The sequence below is a fragment of the Xiphophorus couchianus genome, chromosome 1 (genome assembly GCF_001444195.1).
Source record: "Xiphophorus couchianus chromosome 1, X_couchianus-1.0, whole genome shotgun sequence".
NCBI classification, from domain to species: Eukaryota; Metazoa; Chordata; class Actinopteri; order Cyprinodontiformes; family Poeciliidae; genus Xiphophorus; species Xiphophorus couchianus.
The window spans coordinates 9,139,251-9,161,758 of NC_040228.1; the positions used below are offsets into that span (position 1 = coordinate 9,139,251).

At 39.5% G+C, this 22,508-nt stretch overlaps 1 protein-coding gene across 1 annotated transcript in view; it reads left to right on the forward strand.

The window, feature by feature from the left end:
- The window catches only part of celsr3 (cadherin, EGF LAG seven-pass G-type receptor 3), a 137,855-nt gene that overhangs the window by 98,486 nt on the left and 16,861 nt on the right, over positions 1-22,508 (forward strand). The window contains exons 16-31 of the mRNA XM_028014690.1: positions 1,097-1,280; positions 1,543-1,644; positions 1,733-1,827; positions 2,249-2,458; positions 8,941-9,139; positions 11,561-11,752; positions 11,839-12,025; positions 12,641-12,808; positions 13,366-13,492; positions 13,805-14,011; positions 16,920-17,094; positions 18,596-18,708; positions 19,392-19,471; positions 20,125-20,251; positions 20,340-20,459; positions 22,318-22,415. Coding sequence (XP_027870491.1) covers positions 1,097-1,280; positions 1,543-1,644; positions 1,733-1,827; positions 2,249-2,458; positions 8,941-9,139; positions 11,561-11,752; positions 11,839-12,025; positions 12,641-12,808; positions 13,366-13,492; positions 13,805-14,011; positions 16,920-17,094; positions 18,596-18,708; positions 19,392-19,471; positions 20,125-20,251; positions 20,340-20,459; positions 22,318-22,415 — 2,384 coding nt within the window. The remainder of the gene's footprint in view (positions 1-1,096; positions 1,281-1,542; positions 1,645-1,732; positions 1,828-2,248; positions 2,459-8,940; positions 9,140-11,560; positions 11,753-11,838; positions 12,026-12,640; positions 12,809-13,365; positions 13,493-13,804; positions 14,012-16,919; positions 17,095-18,595; positions 18,709-19,391; positions 19,472-20,124; positions 20,252-20,339; positions 20,460-22,317; positions 22,416-22,508) is intronic.

The following is a 22,508-nucleotide window of genomic DNA, read 5'->3' on the forward strand; positions in this document are numbered from 1 at the left end:
AAAAGTAATTTATTATTTACACGGCAGCTGAGGCAACATCTGACACAGATCTTTGAATAGTTTTGAATTAAAAATGGACTGGAGCTTTGCCAACAAAAAAAAACCAAACGTATTAAATAATTGCAAGCTTTTAGGTTCAAAGTTCACATAAAAACAGGGGAAAACCTGCTGTGGCTGAGGCCAGACCTCACAGAGTATTACAGACTGATCAAGACACACTACTCTAAGATGAGTCCTTTGTTTCAACACATCTACCTTCTGTTCATTTATTTGTGCTGTAAAATGTTTGTGTGCAGCCAGGATGCTTAACCCAGATATACCCTGCACTTAATCTGATGTTTTGACCACAATCTTTAATCTCTGTTATTGACCTCAGCTCTGACCCTTACACACACATTACACACTCACACACAAAGACACAGACAGATCTATACCCATCCCTGAGGAAGACATTTTCTTGACTTAATTATGGTTCCTGGAGACTTGGAGAATCTACAGATTTTGTACAATGATCCAGATCAATGTCTAAGCATTGCTTTGCTTCTCCTCGGTGTTTCTCCTGGCCAGTGTTTCCATAATAATTACGCCCCCCTCATTCCTGCCGCAAAGTGGCACTTGTATGTCCAATAAATCCAGCTCATGCAGCTCTTACAGCTAATTTGACATTGGATTGGTAATTCATGTTATTGCTGCTTTTGTTTTTGAGTGCACAGAATAAAAAAAGCAATAGTCAATGCCCTTCTGGCGATCGTTAAGCTTCTGCTGTCAGGGAAAGATGCGAAGGTGCAGATCTGGAGCAGCAGCGGGAAAAAGAAAAACGGTGGAGAAAAAGATTTTTTTAACTTTATTGTAATTTCAAATACACTTATTATTATTCCCAAAGGGGAATTAGATTATTACATCAAAATGTCTCACCTTTGTCATGTTGCATCACAGCGAATTTGTCCAAATTTCCAGATATTTTCCCACATCACATACCTTTACATACCTGATGTGTTGATACCGCTTCCAAAACTGAACTGCAGAACATTTTTGACAAAAGTCAGGCTGAGTGTGGTGAGTGCAGTCACTGCAGGACTTTGTTTTCTCTGTTCAGGAGTTTCACTATCGACCTCGAGCCTCTGACACCTGCCTCCCGTGCGACTGCTACCCGGTGGGCTCCTTTTCACGATCGTGTGACCCCGAGACGGGCCAGTGTCAGTGCAGGCCTGGCGTGATTGGCCGCCAATGCAACATGTGCGACAACCCTTTCGCTGAAGTCACTAATTCAGGATGTGAAGGTGAGAAGGAAGAAACTAATCCTTTCAAATCTATTTCATTTTGCCTTCTTTTTTCTCGTAGCATCTGTTATTTCTGATTCGTTTGCTTGTTTGTGAACGTAAGCCTGGAAGTCTCTGAATATTTCTGCGTTTGTTGGTTTATTTTCAAATTTCAAATAGCTCCAAATCTTTTTTTCAGCATATCAAAGAAAAATCGTATAATTTCAGTGGCTTGGCTTTTTATTCTGATATGTAAAGCTTTTTCACTGTGCTCTCCTTGCAGTTATCTATGATGGCTGTCCAAAGACCATCACTCAGGGGATCTGGTGGCCCCGAACCAAGTTCAACCTTCCTGCTGCCGTCCCCTGCCCCAAAGGCTCTGTTGGTTAGCACGCTCATATTAATGCCGTCCCATTATAATCCTTGTCCGTTTTAAACAACGTCTTTAAAGCTTCCTTTTCTGCCTCCGTCAGGCGCAGCGATCAGACACTGTGATGTGGAGAGAGGGTGGCTGGAACCCGACCTTTACAACTGCACCTCGCCTCCGTTTGTGGAGCTCAACATTGCTGTATGTAGATGACTTTACAGACGTATCCAATGACATACTTGTGTTTACAGGGTTCATTCGATCGTACAAGATTACTCATTTAAAACGGGGGGATACCTAAAAAGATTCATTTGCGTCTGATAATTCTGATTCATTATGTCTCTTTTTAAAGCTCAAAGTTGCTTTGTAAGGTCACCAACTCATTCAGACATCAACATGCTAATCTGTGAATTTATTACTGTATTGAAAAGTAAGGGAAGGAAACAGAAATATAACTTTTGGTGAACCAAATTAAATTCTCTCAAGGATAGTGGTTGTAACTTATCCTTTGAGTACCTTGAGATTTCCATGCTAATATTTTTTGTGTGTGAAATCCTATTAACATCTCCGAAGATGTAAATTATGTATTTCTATTTGTTGTTGTTGTTGTTGTTTTGTATAGCTTGATTCCCTGGAACGTAATGAGACAGAGCTCAACACCATCATGGAGAAGAAGCTTGCTCACCAGCTCAGGGATGTTACCGAGGCTACCGGCCGGCTCTATGGCAATGACCTGCAGATTGCCGAACGTCTCCTCTCCCGCCTCTTGACGTTTGAGACCCAACAGAGTGGTTTTGGCCTCACCGCCACTCAGGATGCTCACTTCAATGAGGTAACGACAGTCACGTTGTCGTTGTCTACTTGGTTCCAGTATTTCCTGTGCATGTGATGTGCATACGTTGAACACAGATTGCTATTGCCTTTATTAGTTCTAGTTTTAAACTGCTACGTTTATGACTTTCTGTCATAGGATGCTTTACTGAGGTTCTGATGCTAGTTTGTGTATTCTCAGAAATAGCAAGATGAGGTTTTTTTGTTTTGTTTTTTTATTTCCTTTGTTTAACCAGGTAAAAACCCCATTGAGATCTGGATCTCATTTTCAAGAGGGACCTGGGCAGAAGTCTGCAATACACAGCAACCTGGTTACAGGTTCTTCTGTCATTCTCTATAAAACAATTTTATCAGCATCTATTCATATAAAATTGAAAGTATATTCCTGTTTAATTCTGGATGTGTAAAGCTAGGTTGCTATGTTGAGTTAAGTTGCTGATGGTTACTTACAGAGGAAATGCAGGTTGGAGTTGATCAATCAGTTATTTTCCTGTGTGAAACATACTGAAAGGATGACACGTAATGCTTTAATCTTCAGACTAATAAATTATTAAATGATAAAAAGAAATTGCAAAGATTTTCAAGCAGTGTGAAAACTAATCATCAATATGCACAGGTAATTTCTGTTATTTGCTAAGTGTCGCAATTTTGCAACACTGAGGTTCAAGACTTAGCTTGAAAGTTGGCACAACTGGTATTTTGAAATACCAGTGAAGCACAGCTTAAAACAATAGTTAATAATTTATTCGAACAAGTAGGCTAATGAGTCCTTTCAGTCACAATAAGCTAGTTTTTGATGTTAGCTAGCTTTAAGATTTCTCACTTTGAAACCTCGTCTCGATCTTACTGCCTTATATTTTACCTTGAGTTTGAAAAAGCTGCTTTTTTTAAGCACTGCCTGCACATGATTGATAGACTGCACCATTGTAAGGGACAGAGTAGGTGACTCAATTTTAAAATAAGATGTCTACCTCTCTGAAATGGGAAGTGCTGCTGCTTTGACATAACCCATGAGAGATTGCAACATGTCAACTAAACACATCAGAATCTCATTTCTTCTGCTGCAACCCCGACAGCTGAGGATTCACCAGCTGAGGCGATCACAGCCGTTTGGCAAACATTTCTTTTGGGTTCTTCAAACATTTAATGTGCTTCTCAAATTTAGCAGAAAATGTCAATTAAACAGAATTTTTAAAAAGTAACCTTTCCCATTTGCGAGGTATCAGTTGATGCTTCAGGTAGTTCCAAATGGTTTGCTGTAGCAAAGATATAAACATGGAGCCTTCTTTCATGAAATGTAAAAAAAATAATCATTTTCTGCTTTATCACTGTCACTCAAAAACATTCTTACACATCACAGCAGTTCACAGCATCTTTTTCTAGCAATGTCAGTGGTGACGAAGCTTATTACAGTATTATACAGATTTTCTTAACACATTTAAGATTTTATGCACATTAGCTGTGATCCAACACTACCTCATATTTTTCACTCTGTAATCTTTAGCTGTTCAGTTTCCAGGGAGTCGTTTACTCATTTTAATAAGGTCCATAGCGCATGAAAAAAAAAAAAAAGAAATGATTTTCTCTGATTTACAAACCTGGTAAAAATAATTAGTTTTTGCTAAATCTCAGGATTTCATCCATCTCCTGATAGACTTAGCCACACCCCTGTGGAGGTAAACAAAGGCTGAAAACCCAAAGAGATTCTAATCAAATAAAGCAAAAGAATCCCTCCTATATTTTCAAGTTTGGGTGCCTAATTTCAAACCTAATTCACGTTTCTGTTTTAAATCTGGCAGAAATGTTCAATTATTTGTGTGCTGTATATTTTTTGTCAACGAGATTTATTCTATTAAAACTGAGAGGTGTCGATAAACTTGATTTTGTTACATTTTAAAGAGTAAATGTGCAATTAATTACAGTGTGGTGCCCAGGCTAATGCCAAATGTGGATCAAATTCTCCCTGTTGCCAAATACATGATTGTCTGACAAAGGCAGTTTCTATGCCAACCCAGCAGCAGCATAAATTATATCCTATACAGAGGGAAATCAAAAGGAACCAATAAAGAACCTCCGATCTGACATATAGTTTAACCTGCCAATAAATCACAATTACGCCTTCAGCTGCTTTATAGTGCCATAAACCCGCTGTGCATTGCTACAGTAATAGAATAGTAGTTTTTATAGTTTTTGTTTTTTTTTTTTTTTGCTCATTCTTGAACAAAAACCTAAAATCACTGGCTCTGTAATCTGAAGCTCTACCTGTGTGAAGCAGTTCTGTTGTCTTTATGTTGTCTCTTTAAAGTTAATAAGCGGTTATCTCTGAAGCACAATCACAGACAGGCTAGTGGGGTTTTTTTCTCAAAAAAAGCCAAGAATATACATCTGATAACAGGTGACACCCCACTTTAGACAGCATCTATTAGCCCACATGAGCAGGTGATGCAGAGGACAGTTTCTATAGTAACACGATGGAGGCAGCAGAGATTTGTAGCTGCAGGAAAAATGAATAAAGGCATGGTTGACAGTAGTTTTTACATCAAGAGTAAGGCTCCGAATAAAGGAAGACGTCAAACATTTCATGATAAAGCTGTGCTAAAAAATGAATCTGTGAATGAGTCCTTACAGTAAGTTTGCTGTAAAAATTTGATTATTAAACATTTGAAACTGTATAATTATTACAATACACATTATGCAAAAAAAAAACTGTCAATTTATAGAGCTGCATGTTAGCGTAATTATGGCTATTATATGATAACGTTGTATTAGGGGTATTAGTTGTCGTTTTAGTATGAATTGTGTAGAACCAGAAATTATGTTATTAAAACTGATTTACTCAAAACAGCACGAATATTAAAGCTTGTTGTTTGACTGGCACATGCAATTTGTCAACAATTACGTTCACGGTACCTCATTTTCAGCCTGTCATTTATTTTCTCTGCAAAATTATTTACCTTTTACCTTGTTTCCCAGCCTCTTCCTCCTGTTAGACTTGATGTAACTAAAGAAGCAGGATGGGAAACAACACCCTATCTGTTCAGTCCCTCCACACGTTTTGAGGGGGTTACTGGTTTCATTTATTGCTATTATAATGCTTGTCTAATTCTAAGGTTGACCGAATGCCAAAATAACCCTGGAAATAATTGTTTTTTTATTTTGTTTTGTAAAGTAAAAGGTTGCGCTCTTAGGTTGTTTCAGAATTAGGTTGTTTAAGCACAATCTACTTTGGGAATATCGAAGAGCTGATAAAATCCTAACACCCGTTTAATCCCACCGGCAACAATTGTTGCCAGACATTTCTTTCTAACTTCTGGAAGCTCTAGAACAATTGTTTTGACTTTTGGCAGCTAATTGAAGTTTTAAAATAAAATAATAGGGTGTCTACTTTAAGCAATATCAATTTCATGTATCTAGTGTGAAAGGTCGCATGACCAGACCTCTTTGCTTCCTTCGTGTGACGCTGGAGGTAAATGTCTGTCACAAACCTGAACAAGAGGAAGTCAGTAAAATATTTAAATAAACAAATATAAATACAATATTTTGAACATTTGTTCTTTGAAGACTCTTTTACTGTTATATAAAGAAAATTGTATCCCTTCATCCATATTTTGATCATAAGAAGAGTGAATGTAAGCATGGCAGCAATTTTTGCCGCTAGCATAATACATAGACAGCACTGTGCTGTGTGTCCATTGGTTTGCTGTTTATTCTATGTAACTTGCTGTTCCCAACCAGCTTAAAACTATCAGATATTTTAGATCTTCTAGACCTTAAAGAACCTCAAAATGATGTTTTCTACATCACTGTCATTCCCACAGTTGAAACCCTCCCCTCTTTCACCGCCCCAAAAGGCGATCCTTCACACAAAGTCTGGCCTGTACACCGAATAACGACTACAAGATGACGCCACGCCTGAAACTAGTTTAGGACAGAGCCAAGGTGTAGTGCTTGGTCTGGTGGAACAGGGACAATTTCCTCCCAGATGCACATTTGTTCATACTAACATTTTCACCTGAGTTTGCCTCATTGATGAAATAACTAAATGAGGTCAAAGGTCACTTGGCACATTAAGACTATGACATCTGCAGGATGTAGCATTGAATCTTCATGTATCTAAAATATTTCTGAACACTCTTGTAACCATTCTTTGTTATAAAAGGTTATGCATGTCATGATTTTTCTTATTTTTGATATGTATAAAGAGGATAGATTTGTGTAATTTAGACTATGTAGTTTAATTGTTGTTGAGTATAAAACCTATATTTTCACTAACATAACCAACATAAATGTAATAATTTATAAATATCGCGTGGGGGAGGTCTAAGGATTGAAATGCATGGACTTATTTTGAAGGAAAGAATTTGGGATTAAACGGGTTAAACAAATGTAAACAACCTTTTTAAAAAGTAACTCTATGACCATAATCTCAGCAAAAGACGTTTTACTCTTACTAATCCTTTAGTAAATCTGAAAACCATAAGAAAAAATTATTTATATGATACTTTTTACATGCACCAAAGAGACTACAACAAAATAGAGCCAACAGCATTTTTCTTTTTCTGCTCATTTGGAAATAAATTATTGAATTTTGATATCTTATTCCAGTAACATTTGCTGCCATATCAGCATCCAAAACTGAGAAAAACATACGAGTTTGTGTTCACTATGTGTTGGTTGCATGCGTCCCATTTCCTTTAGTTACAAACTCAAGCAAGTATGACCTAACATATCAAGTTTGTGATTTGGATTTAGGTTATTTTTGTCATTTGTTGCAAAAATGTATATGTGTTACTCACATATTTGCTTTTAGTGCTAAATATATCATAACTAGCAGACTGTGTAATGATGATGACTGATGTAGGAATATGAATAAACAAGTTCATCATGTTCTGAAAACCATATTTCAAAACATGAGCAGAACCCAGGGAGCTAGAACAATAAAGATAATAAAAGACACATAGCTTGCCTACAAAACTGCATTTCAGCAACATCAAATATACGAAACCTTCAGTAGTCATGCATTTTATCTCTGCCCCAAAAGATTTCCTTTGCTAGTTTGAATTTTTCTATTTCATCCCAACTGTCTGCCTTCCATCCTCCTATTCCATCTCTTTAATTTTTTTTTTCATTCTTCTACACCCTTCCTAATTCCCTGAGCATTTCACCACCTTCTTCTCATACTGCACTGTCTGTAATTTCCCTTGTTTGTCTGGAGGTTGTTGTATGTAATTTTTGTCCTCCTCCCTTGAGCCTTGCATGACACCGCAGTAGTTTATTAGCTTTAGTGCAGCCTGACTGCAAAGATTCACCGCCTCAAATATTACTCTTTGTTCAGAGGAGTCTGCAAGGCTGTGGCCTTTGTCTGTGATGCCTCCAACAGGCTTCCGTCCAGGGTCGCCATGAAAGGAAATGACAGGCGTCACGGACGGTGGTGAAACCGGCTCTAATTGGCATGAAGATTTTGTCTGGTTTGACGTTCAGCTTACATTTGTGCAATTCATGGTGAAACACAGCTGAAAGGGTTTACAGGGCTGTTTAAGAACAGAAAGGGTTCCTTTTCACTTCTCTACTCATACATCCAACATTTACATTTGATGTGAAAAAGTTTGACACTTTAAAGTGTTTAATAAGGACGTATTATGCTTCTACTCATGAAGTCATGGGTAATGAAGAGAGACCATCTATGTGTAATTTAGTCTTAATGTGAATCCAGCTGTTCTGTGAAGGACTCCGAGGGTTTGTTAGAGAACATTAGTGAACAAACGGCACCAAGGAACTCGGAGAGAACGTTGTGAAGATCTTTGAAACAGAGCTAGGTCATAAAACAAAATTCCAAGCTTTGAAGGAATATTTCTTTAATCCAAGATGAGAAAATGTAAAGTGTCTGACACAAGTAAGCTCCACCTGAGAGACGGCTGTCCACAAAAACTGATAAGGAGACAGTTAGTCGGAAAATCAGCCAGTAGGTTTATTGTAACTTTGGAAGAGCTGCGGAGATACACAGCTCAGGTGCAAGAGACTGTTGGTTGTTCATCCCTTGATGTATGGGTTAACGTACATTTGTGGAAGAGGTGCTGTGGTGAGAGGAGACCAAAATCAAACTTTTTTGCCAGCATGCAAATCATAATAACACCAAGAAGGCATATCACAGTGAAGCATAATGGTGGCAGTATCAGCCTGTGGGGATTGAAGGGTGTTTCCCGTCATCGTGGCCAGGGAAGCATCTCGTAGTTCATTAAAATACAGGCAGACTCAAATAAAGGACGCTCCTGAAAAAAAAAAAACGCTCCATAACTTTACAAATTTTGATTTGTAAAACAAATTGTGACTGTTTAATTTTTCCTTCCACTTAACAATTTTGCTCTGCTTTGCGTTGGTCTGTAACATAAAGTTCCAGTTGCGACCATGTTCCAATGGTCCAAATTTTCTTGCACCATGTTGTTGTCTGCATTTTCTAATTGTTCATGTTCCTGCTGCTTTCAGAACGTCCTGCGAGGCTGCAGCGTGCTGTTGGGTCCCGCTACCTCCGGGCTTTGGCGGGCTCTCGCTCAAAATCAGAATCACCTTCTCGGCGGTGGTCCGGCTGAGCTGACGGAGCTGCTGGAGCAGTACTCCAAGAACATTGCCCAGAACATGAAGCTTACCTACCTCAACCCTGTGGCCTTGGTCTCCCCCAATATAGGTGAGAATAGGTTGATCGCACTTGCAGGCGGACGCACAGCATCGTTAAAACCAATGAAAATGAACGAGTCACTTGTAAAGTGCTAATCTTTGCAGAAAATTCGATTTGGTTTTCTTATAATTCTCAAAATCTCTGCTGTGAAATCAACCAGAATGACTCATTGTGAAGCGGGAGATGAAGAGCGCTAATGCAAATGATGATGGCATAGCCGGAGCGCTTGGCAGGAGCACAAAACGACTGAATTTCACACTCCCACTCAAACATAGCAGTTAATTCTATGAGCACATGCACAAAAACCCTGAGGCGCGAACGCTCTGGCCAACGCACCATTCAGAATAACAGATGCCAAACGTACACACACACACACACACGCTGAGGAACACGAGACAGGAGTGCAAACATGCTGCAGACACACACTAGTAGGAGCTAATATTAGTTTTAACATTAGTCAGATTAATGTGTGACTGAAAAATCCATTTCATATATGTAGACCTTTATGCACAGTCATGGCTGGGAGCCACTATTAGGGGTAAAACACTAATCTGCAACACAAGAAATGAATAGAGCTGCTAAACAATAAAACAAGCTTATTTAGCACTTCTTTTGTTTTTTTTCTTGCTTTGTTTTTTTTAATCCCATTCACAATGTGTTCATGAAACACACCGGAGTTACCTGTCACCGACTCCTGCCTCATCACCTCCCAAAGTGGGTTTACTAACAAGCCTAATGATGCATGTGAAATTATCCTGTCTGTCTCTGCTGGTTTCAAGTATATTTTGCTCCCAAAGTATTCTTCTCTTAATTAAGTGGATGTGTCTCTTCACGTTGGAAATCATATAAGTTGCAGTGAAAGTGAAGCCCGATGCTCAGTAGGTGGGTATGCTATAGAAATGCCATGACTGGTGCAAGCAGAAGGACCAGTAGACATGACTAATGCTATATTTCTCACTCCTACACACACATATGCAACATTTGTTTTTGTCTTCAGGCAAATAGGATGGAATAGATGCCATGAGATTCTGCCTTGACAAAATATCTGTTAATGATTTTCCTCTTTTACTGTTATTTCCACTCATTTACATATTTATTTGGCAGCGATTAAAAAAAAAAATCACATTTCTGCATGTGATTTTTAAACTCAGGCAAAAACAACATTTTTAGCACATCAGCAGCTCCAGACATGTTTTACATATCCTCTACGAAGAATGATTTGGTTAATTTCTAAGGTCGTTCCATTTCTGTTTGTCAGTTGATGAACGTAGAGGGTTTGTAATTTTAATCTGTCCTTGAAATCAAGTTTGATTTTTCGTTAGATTGAAATACTCCAGTGGTCGTATCCGTTGAGGGCAGCAGGGGCCATCTTCTTTCTGACAGAGAGTCGATAATTCTGACATCTTATGTGTCCTTGATAGCATACGTTGAGTGGGAAAGAAGGCCTTTAATGCAGAATGTTGCAGGTAAAAGTTGGGCATCCTGATGGGAAAGCAGAATTGTTGTAATTATTTAAAATTGTAATATATATTTAATCAATCTGGAGAGTAGGGCTGCAACTATTAATTATTTTAGTAATCGATTAATTTGATACAAAATGGCACATTTTGCTGTTTTTTATTTCACCACTTGAGCATTAAAAGATGCAAATAAACAGATAAAAATATTTTTAGAACTTATCTATTTTAACATTGTCAATCAAACGAATATAGAAACTAAAATCTATTTGTGCTGCAGTGGGTGCAATAAGCATATGAAAACTGAAAGTGAAGAAGTGTTGGTGAGTGTGGCTGCAGGTGTGACCATCACAACATTTTTTTGGACAGTTTTGGCTTAACACGCTCTGACTGTGTTGTTTTTTGATCAAACGGCCTTTTGTATGTCTGTTTACTCCACTTGACATTTAATCAATTACTAAATCATTTGACAGCTATTTTATTAATCAATTCATCGCAATTGATCCAATTAATTGTTTCAGCCCTACTGGGGAAAAAACTATCAGAAAAGCATGAAAAAGAGTAGACAGCAGTGCAGCAGAAACAAAACGACAAAATGGATTACCAAGGCAAAAATGGCCGACAAAAACCCAACTTCCCTGCCCAGGAGTTTTTAGACAGAGAGTTGTAAAGAGGGAGCGCTAAGCATTTCAAACAGGTTCTAGTTTTCAGCATTAAAATTCTGTAATGTCAGTTAAATAATCTCAAGTTCACACTTTCAGTCATCTTTACCTGTAATAGATTTTGCTGTTATACTGTACATGCTGTGGGTATTTCCACAGGAGAGTACAATATGAAAAGCAACCGAAGCGTTTGAATGGAGTACAAAGACTGAAGTAGTGGAAGACCATGATGCTGTCATTGATGCTACTTGATGCCATTCGTAGTTTTTGAAAATTTTCACATACAGAATTTGATCTCTCTTGTCCCTCAGTCATGAACCTGGACCGCGTGGAGAACCACACCCACGTGCGACGGCGCTTCCCACGTTATCAGAACACCTTGTTCCGTGGTCAAGCTTTGTGGGACCCTTACACTCATGTGATACTGCCACCTGCTGCCCTGGTGCCGCAGCGACAGCAGCAGCAGCACAGCTGGAAGGAGAAGGAGCGCTCAGAGAAAGAACGTAAGCGAAGACTCGCTAATGGAATCACTGAAACGTCAGAAGTCAAGAACCACAAAAATATTCTAATTCTAGCTTCTCTTTTCCAGCCTCGGCCCCTCAGAGTGTCGCCTCGGCCCCTGCCAGCATTTCAGCCAATCAGACTAAGGAATATACAGCAGCTAGACGCAGCGTTTCGTTGACTGACCCACCCATCACCATCGTCATCTTGTTGATCTATCGAAGCCTTGGGGCCGCGCTGCCTCCAAAGTACCACGCAGACCGGAGAGGAGTGAGGTGGGAATGAGTTGCTCCTAAAATGTTTTGATACTTTACTGAGTTATTCAATAACTGAAATAAGTAGTAAATCATTACCTTTATTCAATACTAAACCATCTTTCATTAATTTTATCCCAAAATTGTTTTAAGTACTATGTGCTTCAATCTCTTTAGTAGCCTTTCTAAAGTGCAGGGCCAAATTGTGACCTCTCTCTACTGTTTGTTAATCTTGTAACAAAAGTATAAGCTCTCAAAATTAAAGCAAATGGTTTCGGTATTTGGTTCCTTTCCTCATGGATGGCGTGAATGAACATAGAAGTCGGCTAGCTTCTAAATTAGTGGAGAAACTGCTTTAGCACTAATTACAATATTGCCTTATTTGACATCTGTTCTTTTTTTCTCTATCTCATTCTAACGGCGCCTTCCCTCCCGTCTGCCGTTTCTCACCTCTCCTCTGGGCTTAATTACACAGTAACGAGCTGTCCAGTTTGCAGTTGGCATCAATGAAAAGCCATTCATATCTAATCTAAAATGCAAATCCCGGTGCCTTTCTTCCTCACCGCCAGATATAAAACTCTATTAGTCCGATCAAGTGACTGGTTGGCAATTCTGTCTCCCCCCTCTCCCCCCAAGGCTTCCCAGACACCCAGTTATGAACTCCCCGGTGGTGACCATCTCCGTCTACAACAACCAGACGTTCGTGGGCGGTCACTTGGACCAGCCCATACTGCTGGAGTTTAAACTGCTGGAGACAGCCAATCGCAGCAAGCCTCTGTGTGTGCAGTGGAACCACAGCAGCCCGTGAGTGCAAATCGACACATGAAGGGGTGGACACAGCAATGCAGCAACATCAACACCGTGTGTGCTCATAGGGCTGATTTTCTCATTTTTTCATAAGAAAATTCTGTATTAGAAACATTGTTTTGGACGGTACTTTTCTTAGGGCGCATTAATGATTTGATCTTAACTAATTTTACACATTGATTTGAAAAAGTGAGTGTTCCCCATAAGTCAGAAGATATATTTCTACAATTTTCCAGGCTGTGTAAGAACCCTGTACTCCTTAATTTCTGATGAGCTGTCATAGCAGAGAGGACATCAATATATATATGACTAAAATAATGATAGCTGAGCTCTATAAAGAGTCCACTAGAGTTCATTCTGAGTACAAGGGTAAGAAGTGGAGCTGATGGGTGCTGTTGAGTGGGTTGGAGACATTTCGTAGCGACACACCAGCGTAATTTTACCACTGCAGAAGTGAAAAACTGTCCAAACTTTACTAACAGACTTCTGGAAATACTTAACTCGTGTTTTGACGAATCGTTTCCCTCCTGTAATTGAAACCCTTCTGTTTGCAGACATGAGAGCGGAGGCTGCTGGACGGTGAGGGACTGTACAGTGGTGTACAGGAACACCTCTCACGTCCGCTGTCAGTGCCAGAGACTGGGCACCTTCGGCGTGCTGATGGACAGCTCCCATAGAGAGGTTAGATTTATACCATGACAGGTTCTATCATGATATGGCGCTCAATCAATCTACCATTGCTAACCCTTATGTGTAAAACTGTCTGCCGCAGCATTTCTCTTTTCATCTGAACATCTTAAATGGTTATGGAAGCTAGTTTGGCTAGCTTTTTTCCTTTATTAACAGAATCCTCATTACTACTTTAACTTAGTGATGTTTATGTGCAGAATCTAGTCATATTGTCATGCCTCATTATCACACAAGGCTGATCAACAAAAGTCTGACAAAGTTTCTTTCCTTCCCTTCTTTCCTCTCTCCTCTGTGTGCGAGCAGCAGCTGGAGGGGGATCTGGAGACGCTGGCCATGGTGACTTACTCCTCCTTGTGCGTCTCCATGCTGGCCCTCCTCCTCACTGTCCTGGTGCTGTCTTGCCTCCGGGGCCTGAAGTCCAACACTAGAAGCATCCACTCGAACACAGCGGCAGCCATGTTTCTGTCTGAGCTGGTGTACTTACTGGGGGTCAATCAGACTGAACAACAGGTAGAGAAGTTTGGTGGTTTTTTTTCCCTAAATGTTGGTCTGTTCCAAGATGCTTTTGGCCTTGCTTTCACGTTTTTCCTGAAGCCTGTCCATCAAGCTTTTTTCCTCCTACAATGGAAAAACTTTACCTGTCGTGTTATTTTTTTATAATGTATGCAATATAGGCATGCTTTTTAATTGAGTCCTTGTGCAATATGTCATTTCCAAGACACATTAACAATTATTTATGTCTATTTTAATTTTTTTTAAAAGCTTATGTCTTTTTTTCCAGTAATTTTATTGAAATTTATGTTGCTGAGCTGTTTCAGTCTTGAAGTTTTGAGAAGGTTTTTAACCAAACCTGTCTGAAATCAGAAAAACATGGCTCCACTCATGTGATCACTGTCTTGCTATAGTTACCTCCACTTTGCTGTTTCTTTCCCCCCTCGCCTATTCTAACCTAAGCATGTCTGCTTTGTTACATAACACATGTTCTCGTGTTGGAGTGTGTTTGAAGAGCAGTGAATCTTGCAGAGAGGAAAGTGCAAATATGTGCTCACTCTGCGTGAAATCCAATTAATTAAGCTGTATCCCACCACTCTGTGGACTCTAAGGCTCTTTGCAGAGCGATTGGTAACTTCTAGCTGAACAATATGTTCTCTAACTCATGAACATCACGCTCCGGAAAGCATGTTAGTGCTCGCAGCTGTGCTGTGTATTTATTTTTTTTAGGAGTTTGTGCCTCTTTCTGTGTTAGCACGCTCCTGTTTGTGTGGGAGTGTGAAATTCATCGTCTGGCTGTATCGCTGCCAAGGTTGCTGTCTGTTTTTTTCCTCTTTTTTTTTGGCGTCGTCCTTGGCTGTCAGTGTCAATTTGTGCTAAGCTTCTCTGGCCTCAAAATATGAGATGTAGCATTCTGCTTTCTTTAACCTAAACACACACAGAGCTCAACCACCAAGGTTTAGAGACGTACATACTCATTCCAGCGTAACAATAACTTCTCAGAGATCCTAAAGTCTCGTTCTAAGTTTCTTTCCTTTGAGACAAAGGTAGAGTATTTTAAGGTAGAAAACTATCCTGAAGAAACACCACCAAGGTCGATTAACGGCTGTGAAGCTTGTAAATGTTTATAATATCTGCACTGTTAAAAAAGTCACTGGAGAAGTTACAGTAACTTACTGGCAGCAGGGTTACTGTAGGTTTTACAGTACAAAATTACAGTAACTTTACTGTAATTTCTTTTTACAGTAGCTGTATTGTAATTTTATTACAGTTTTATTGTAATTTTATTACAGTTTTATTGTAATTTTATTGCAGTTTTACTGTCATTTTATTGCAGTTTTACTGTAATTCAATTACAGTCTTACTGTAATTTTATATACATAAATATAACACCTTCTACGTTATGATGTTATATGTGATATTTTAGTGATATTTTGATTTTGATGCAGAGCCTTGGACAAAAAATGAATACTTGCTAAACTTAGCAGTACTTTTTGAGGGATCACTGCGCAAAATAGCATCCATTTTATCCATACATCTCGTTAAAAAGGAACAATTAGTTGATATTTGCTGATTATTCTGGAATAATCCAGAATAACTATTCCGGCTTTCTGCATAGCTAGCCAATCTGCAATCAACCTCTGGGAGAAGTGTTGTCTTCTTAAGATGTTAAACCATAGAGATGTTGTGATGAGATATCTGGAAAATGGAACTATTTAAAACTTGGTATAGATTGATATATGTAGCTTCTCAAAGTCTTTTCTCAGGAAACACCAATTGATAAAAAAATACATCCATCCATCCATCCATTTTCTGTTCACCCTTGTCCCTAATGGGGTCGGGAGGGTTGCTGGTGCCTATCTCCAGCTACGTTCCGGGCGAGAGGCGGGGTACACCCTGGACAGGTCGCCAGTCTGTCGCAGGGCTAAAAAAATACATAAAAAGTTAAAATGGCTGACAGGATTTTGGCAGAAGGAGTTAGTCAAAGTATATCTTAATCCAGAGTGGGATTTTCTCCTTAATGTTTTAAATTTGTAGATTTTTTAAGCAAGAATACAAAGCCTCAAGACTGCTCTTTATTTCTTAACTTTTTCCTGATAATCACTCTATGCAAAATTTCCAAACTTGAGAACTGTCGAGATGTTTTGATGGTCTTTCCGGTTTTAGCCCCACAGTTCTCTCAGAGAACTTTGTGGGTGATGTAAAACAGACAAACAAGATAGTAAAGATTGAAATCAACCAGTTCCAACATCACTCCTGCAGTCTGAGAGTAATTTCTCACAGATCTTAAATGCTTGTGTTCTACATTATTTATATGAAGTCAACATGACTTTTCCACAACAAACAGATCTTCACTTTGAGGAATTACTGTGACGCTTTTATCTGGTCCAGTTATAGGCACTGTAAACTGTGCTATTAGGACGACTTCAGCTGACTGCAATGAACAAAAACATTTCTACCATTTTTTCTGTAAAATAAATGCAGCTTTTACAATCATCACCCTCTGAAATTTTCTTGTTTTTGTCGTAATTACAGTCAAAAGGCTCTATTGGATCGAATTTCTCGATCACAGCGCCTCCACAATATTGACTTTCAGTTGTTTTTGTGCTTTTCCAGGAAATCTTCTGCAACACCTTGCCCTAAACTCTGTTCATTAGTAATTGAATCATGAACGGCTGCTCTTTCACAGCTAACACCTGCGCCGCTGTGCTTTAATGAAGACATCTTGTTGATTTACGGGGAAACCTGCTTTGCATTAGCTAGGCACTCAGTTTTTCTCTTTTCTCTTCTTTTAGCACTACTTTTATTTGTGCTCCCATGTCTAGTATTTCTGTACTTCTTTTTACAAATCCATGTTCTTACCGCTGTATTCAATTTTCCATTTTCCCCCCCACAGGTTTTTCATTTCTCTCTGTTTTCCTTCCAGTTCTTGTGCACGGTCGTCGCCATCCTGCTGCATTACTTCTTCATGTCAACGTTCGCTTGGTTGTTCGTCGAGGGTCTCCATATCTACCGCATGCAGACTGAACAGCGCAACATCAACTACGGAGCCATGAGGTTCTACTACGCCATCGGCTGGGGCGTGCCTGCCATCATCACAGGTAACGCGGAAACGCGTCTCCGTGGAAACGCAGGCGGGTCTCGCCTCAGCTAAGCGCTTTCATGGCACGGCAAAACACCGCCTCGCACAGGATCTGCACCGTCATATGCGTCACGTTCGTTCGGAGCAAGCTTGGCTGTGGAGATAAGGCCTTCCTATTGACACTTCTATTAAAACCGTTTCGGTGGCATTTTAATATTGCGATAGTGAAGCAGAAATCCACAAGCAAGCAATTACCGCTCTGAGACATGTAATATCTGCCGGCTTTACTTTCTCTCCCCTCCCTTCACACGCGTACATTTGCAGTTTCCATCCAGAGCCGTAATGTGCTGTCAGCTCACCTCTATCTGCTGCTGCTTCTGTCACCGTCAGACCTGCAAGCTGCCGTCTCCCTTCGCCTTGAGAATGGAGCCGTCTCCCACTACCTTACACACACCTACTCACACACACGCGTGTCGTTCGCCTCAGGCAAGGAAGGTGCGCTAATCTGTCTGCCTTCGTTTAGGCTTTTCCCATCTCTTATGGTTTTGCAATTCAATTTTGAATATACACATCCGTGAATGTCAGAACCTTGACAGTGATCTCTAAGGAGACAACTGGACTGGAAACACCGTCGATGTCCTTGCAACTGCGTCTAGCACACGAGGAAAATGTCAAATGAATACCTGCAAGTTGTGTTTCAGATAAAAATTGTTTTTTTTTTTGTTATTTTTTACTTTTTAATTGCAACACCTCACTTTAATCGTTTTTAAAAGCCTTTGGACTTTTCCTTATTAAATTCCATTGTAATTAAAGTTTCAATAATATTTCATTTGAGCTGACAGCCCTTAAAGTAATGATTGTTTTTTTACACAATAAAAATTCAGTCTAGACTGAGCCATATTGCATCCATTAATTACCTTTTATATTATTCCCATTGTGTCATAAACCTTAAACCTCAATGCATTTTGGGGAATTGTATGTGGCAGACCAACACAAGTTTGTACATAGTTGTGAGTTAAAAAGGAAAGGATACATGTTTTCCTTTTGTTCTTTTCTTAGAAATAAAATCTAAAAAATGTGCCATTTGTATTCAAGCCCCCTGAATAGACGCTTTAATACTTTTAGCGTGTGAAGTAAAGTGTAAACTGCATGTTTTTTTTTTCTTTCGAAAAATTTTATTGTTACCTAACACATTTTAAAAACATGGCATTTTACATCTACACAGAAATTTTCCTTTTTTCCTTTAATAAATACAATTAATTCTGAAGTTAAACTAAAAGAAGCTAAGAACAAGGATATAAAAACAAAGTCTCTATACGTTAAAAGTTGAGCAGGACCGGGGTGACTCCTTACGAAGTCCATAGCCGTCCCGTCCTTCCAAACAGCGCTTGGTGCTCAGAGGGGAAACCTCCCCGAAGCTCCTAAACTGCATGTCACAGACAGCGCTTCAATTAGATCTTTGTGATCGACCACAGACACAACCTTGATGTCTTATCTATCTGTCTCTGTCTGTCCTGCAGGCCTGGCTGTCGGTTTGGATCCTGAAGGTTACGGCAACCCAGATTTCTGTTGGATCTCCATATATGACAAACTCATCTGGAGCTTCGCTGGCCCTGTTGCAATCGTCTTACTGGTAACCATCTACCTGCACGTCACATATGCTCAACTCTGAAAGCACCCAAACCTAAATGAAATATTATCAAAGCAGTGACGCAAAGGATGCTGATGAACATTGTTCAGCAAAGAAAAAAGTCTTGCCAATAATTCTATTTATTTATTTTTTTGGCTTCATCTCAAAGAATAACAGCCTCTAATGATGTGAAAATAATACCACCTAAGAAAAATAAGGTCTTGTTCATTGAACATTGTGTGAAAACTTGCTTCATACTGTCCTGGCTTTTAATCTTTAGCTTGACTTCTAAGCAGGTTTCTGTCATCCACCACAAGAGGCAACATTATACTTGATTTCAGGATGAGAGCCTACTTGAACTTTACTGGAGCACAGCTTTAATTGCTTTTCTCATTGTGTTAACACCTTTCAATTTGAAAACAACAACCCACTTTTACCAGTCTTCAAATAAATCTTCCACTTCAGTGTAACATCTCATCATGGTATGAATAGTTTTACTGAACGATTGTTCTTTGAGGTGTGGATAAATTTGTCTGAATTGGTTGCCGATGGGCAACTATTTTATCCCCATTGATTTTGTGTCAACTGTTTACTCTGATGCCAGATGTTCCCAGGAGCAGAATTGGATTTGTTGAAGCACATTCGGTGCGTTGCCTTACCATGGTTATTGATCTCCCTTTCTCCAGATGAATGGAGGGATTTTCACAGTTGTAGCCAAGATGTCCTGTAACCCATTGCAAAAGGAGACGAAGAAACTTCCTGTCATGTAAGTTTCCTTCTCAAATTTCACTTTACAGACACAATGCAATATATTGAGTGCTCTAAACTAAATTAAATTAAATTATCTTGCTGATAAACAGGTTACGAGGCAATCTCTTAACCAACATAACATGGTCTCTTGTTTCAGATGTTGCTGCAGAATATAATGTGGAACACATGTGAAAATGTTTCAGTGTAATCCAGATTCAGATCTAAGTACATATGACCCAGTACAATCCCAACTGGAAGAATTTACAGTCCAATCCAGTTGATCAAATAATCATATTTGGTAAAAAGAAGGGGAAAAAGATTAATTATCTAAAAGCGCTGAGATGACTTTGTAGAGCTGTAATCTTTGCAGCAATCCCTCATCCGGATCAGGAAAGTGATGACTGTGGACCCATTCTTGAAAAAGAAACCTCTGGCAGAACCAGAACCAGACTCTATGTGGGCATAGCCTTTCCCTATTTCACTCTGCCTTACTTAAATATTCAGGTTTTCTAGAATAAAAACAAATTCCCGTATAAAACATGAATGATTTGTGTGTATTTATAAAATCTGTCAACAGGTTGTATAAATGATTGTGAATACCTTTAGTAGAGCTTACCTCCAGTTTAATGTAGATTTCTTTCTTCTCTGTGCTGCCTTTCACTGTTTCAGTGCTACTATCCGAAATGCCTTTCTGCTGTTGCTGGTTGCCACGTCCACCTGTCTGTGTGGTCTGATGGCTGTAAATAACAGCATCCTCGCCTTCTACTACATCTTCGATGTTCTCTGCCTACTGCAGGTATAAACAAAGCGCAGAGCGTGCGCTCTGAATCTGCACGGATACAGCGCAAGTCTTACACCTTACTGTATTGCTTTCTCTTTCTCAGGGCCTGTCTGTGATGCTGGTCTTCACTGTGTTCAACTCTGAGGTTCAGGAGGCCTGGAGAGTTGCCTGTTTGGGTAAGAAGAGCCCTGGAGAAGAGCCGCAGAGGCCGCCGCAGAGCACAGTGAGTCCCACACGTTTGGTATTCCTAAACCATACGCAGGTTTTATCCATCGTCGGCATTAGAGGGACTTTCATGTGCATTAGTCTGAAAATAAGGATGGAGCATTGTCAGCACCACTGAAATAATCTTTAGTGTCCCAACAGGATGGCCATTATTGAACTTTAATGACTCACAGAGTGACTCTAAAATCCCGAAGTGAAGCCATAAATCACCTCTCTGCATGATCCCAGAGCTTTTCTCTGTGGTTTATCCCAACTCGGTCTCTCTGAGACACATTTTCACCACGTCCCATTACTTGACGACACAAAAACTCTCCTGTCCTTCGTTTCTACTTCCCTCAATACATCCATCAATCTTTCCTGCCCTCCCTTTGCTCCTCTTCAGCTGCCCTCAGGGTTTGCTGCTGACCCACATTAAACAATACACCAGCCACTGGAACGCTGCCTGTTCTTTAGCCTCTACAACGAAAGCTCTACGCTGTACTTATTTCATGACTGCGCGTGCGTGTGTGTTTGTGCATGTCAGTAAAATCCTATCCTACTTTACCCTCTTTACTCTCTTCTGCCTCGCGTGTTTATTAGTACAGCTCAGTGCACATTAGCCACTGCCATGCTCAGCTAAGGACTCTTGATTTTCTCTCGTTTGCGTGTGCGTGAGCACATGCATGTGCTTTGTATGCCTCGTATACAATTTGAATACAATATGCACACGGCCCCAAGAGAGGCATGAATTCATTTGTGAGATATTTGTATGGTAGGATGGGCTTGGATGAGCAATTGTGTGTGTGTGTGCGTGTGTGGGTGCGTGTGTGTGTGTTTTACTCCCCATTTCGCTTTTCCTCTCCATCACTGAGTCATCTGGGGAAGACGCCTGGAGCTATTATTAGAAGAATACTTTGGGGTTTTTATCTTTGATGGGCAACACATATTAATGGCAGCTTTTTCCCTGTCTGACTCATGTCCTGCTGCATGTTAGTTACGAGTAGTTACTTATAGTATGCAAAGTAGGAAGGGCTGTGTCAGTTAAATGCTCCACTTTATTTCCTATGGCTAACTACACGTTCTGAAGGTAATGGAAAAATACATCAGTGGTGTTCTTTAGGACTAACAAAGCTTAACAAAAGCTTTGAAATTTTTTTTTGATTGACTTAAATCCACTGTGATTTGCAAAATCTCAAGGCAGAATAATAATTCCAGGTTTGAAAGGTCTATTATGTTCTGTCTCAATCTGAGGTGACCCTAATGCGAAACAAGTGATTGAAATCTCCCTTTTTGATTTTGAGAGGCAAATATATCTCAGTTCATGTGAAATTATCTATCCAAGTGTAAATATTTAGTCTTTTTAGAGATTAGTGAGGATCAAATGAAGTCGATATCCATTTAAAACTATCTGAAAGGTTTTTACTTTAGTGCTGAAGTAAGTGCAGATGCTAAGTATATAGCGAGGTTGGCCAGATCTAATGTGGAATGTAATGCTTTTCTTATGTGCTTATAAACCAAATATACACATAATGGTTTCAAAACAAACATGGAGAAAAAAATGAAAAGCTATGGAGGGTTTCTTTATGTAAACAAAATGTTGTCAGACACATTAACGCAACAGAGCATTTTAAGAATGGCTTCCTTCCATCCTACAAAGAGTTAATTTCACAAGATCTTATGAAACTCTTAGATAATCATCCTGATGTTAATATATGGCAAGAAAAGTCAGGGAAAAAAATACTGTTTCACACCTTGACACTGACATTTTGCTTATCCTTTTATTCATTCAACTAAAGACATTTTTGAAATCTTGACGTCCTCCAGTGTGAATCAGTCATGTTTTGTGTGTGTTGTGTTGTTTGTGTGTGTGTGTTCAGACTCAGAATCCTTACCATAATGCATCTCTGTTGGAGCAGAGTGGGTTGCACCGCATCACCCTGGGAACCTCCACCGTCTCCTCTGTCAGCTCTGCCAGGTATTCATCAAACAGTTTACACACTTTTACCAACATACTAGAAATCAGTCTGCTTTGAAACAGCAGTAGTTTAATTACATCCCTGATAAAGGT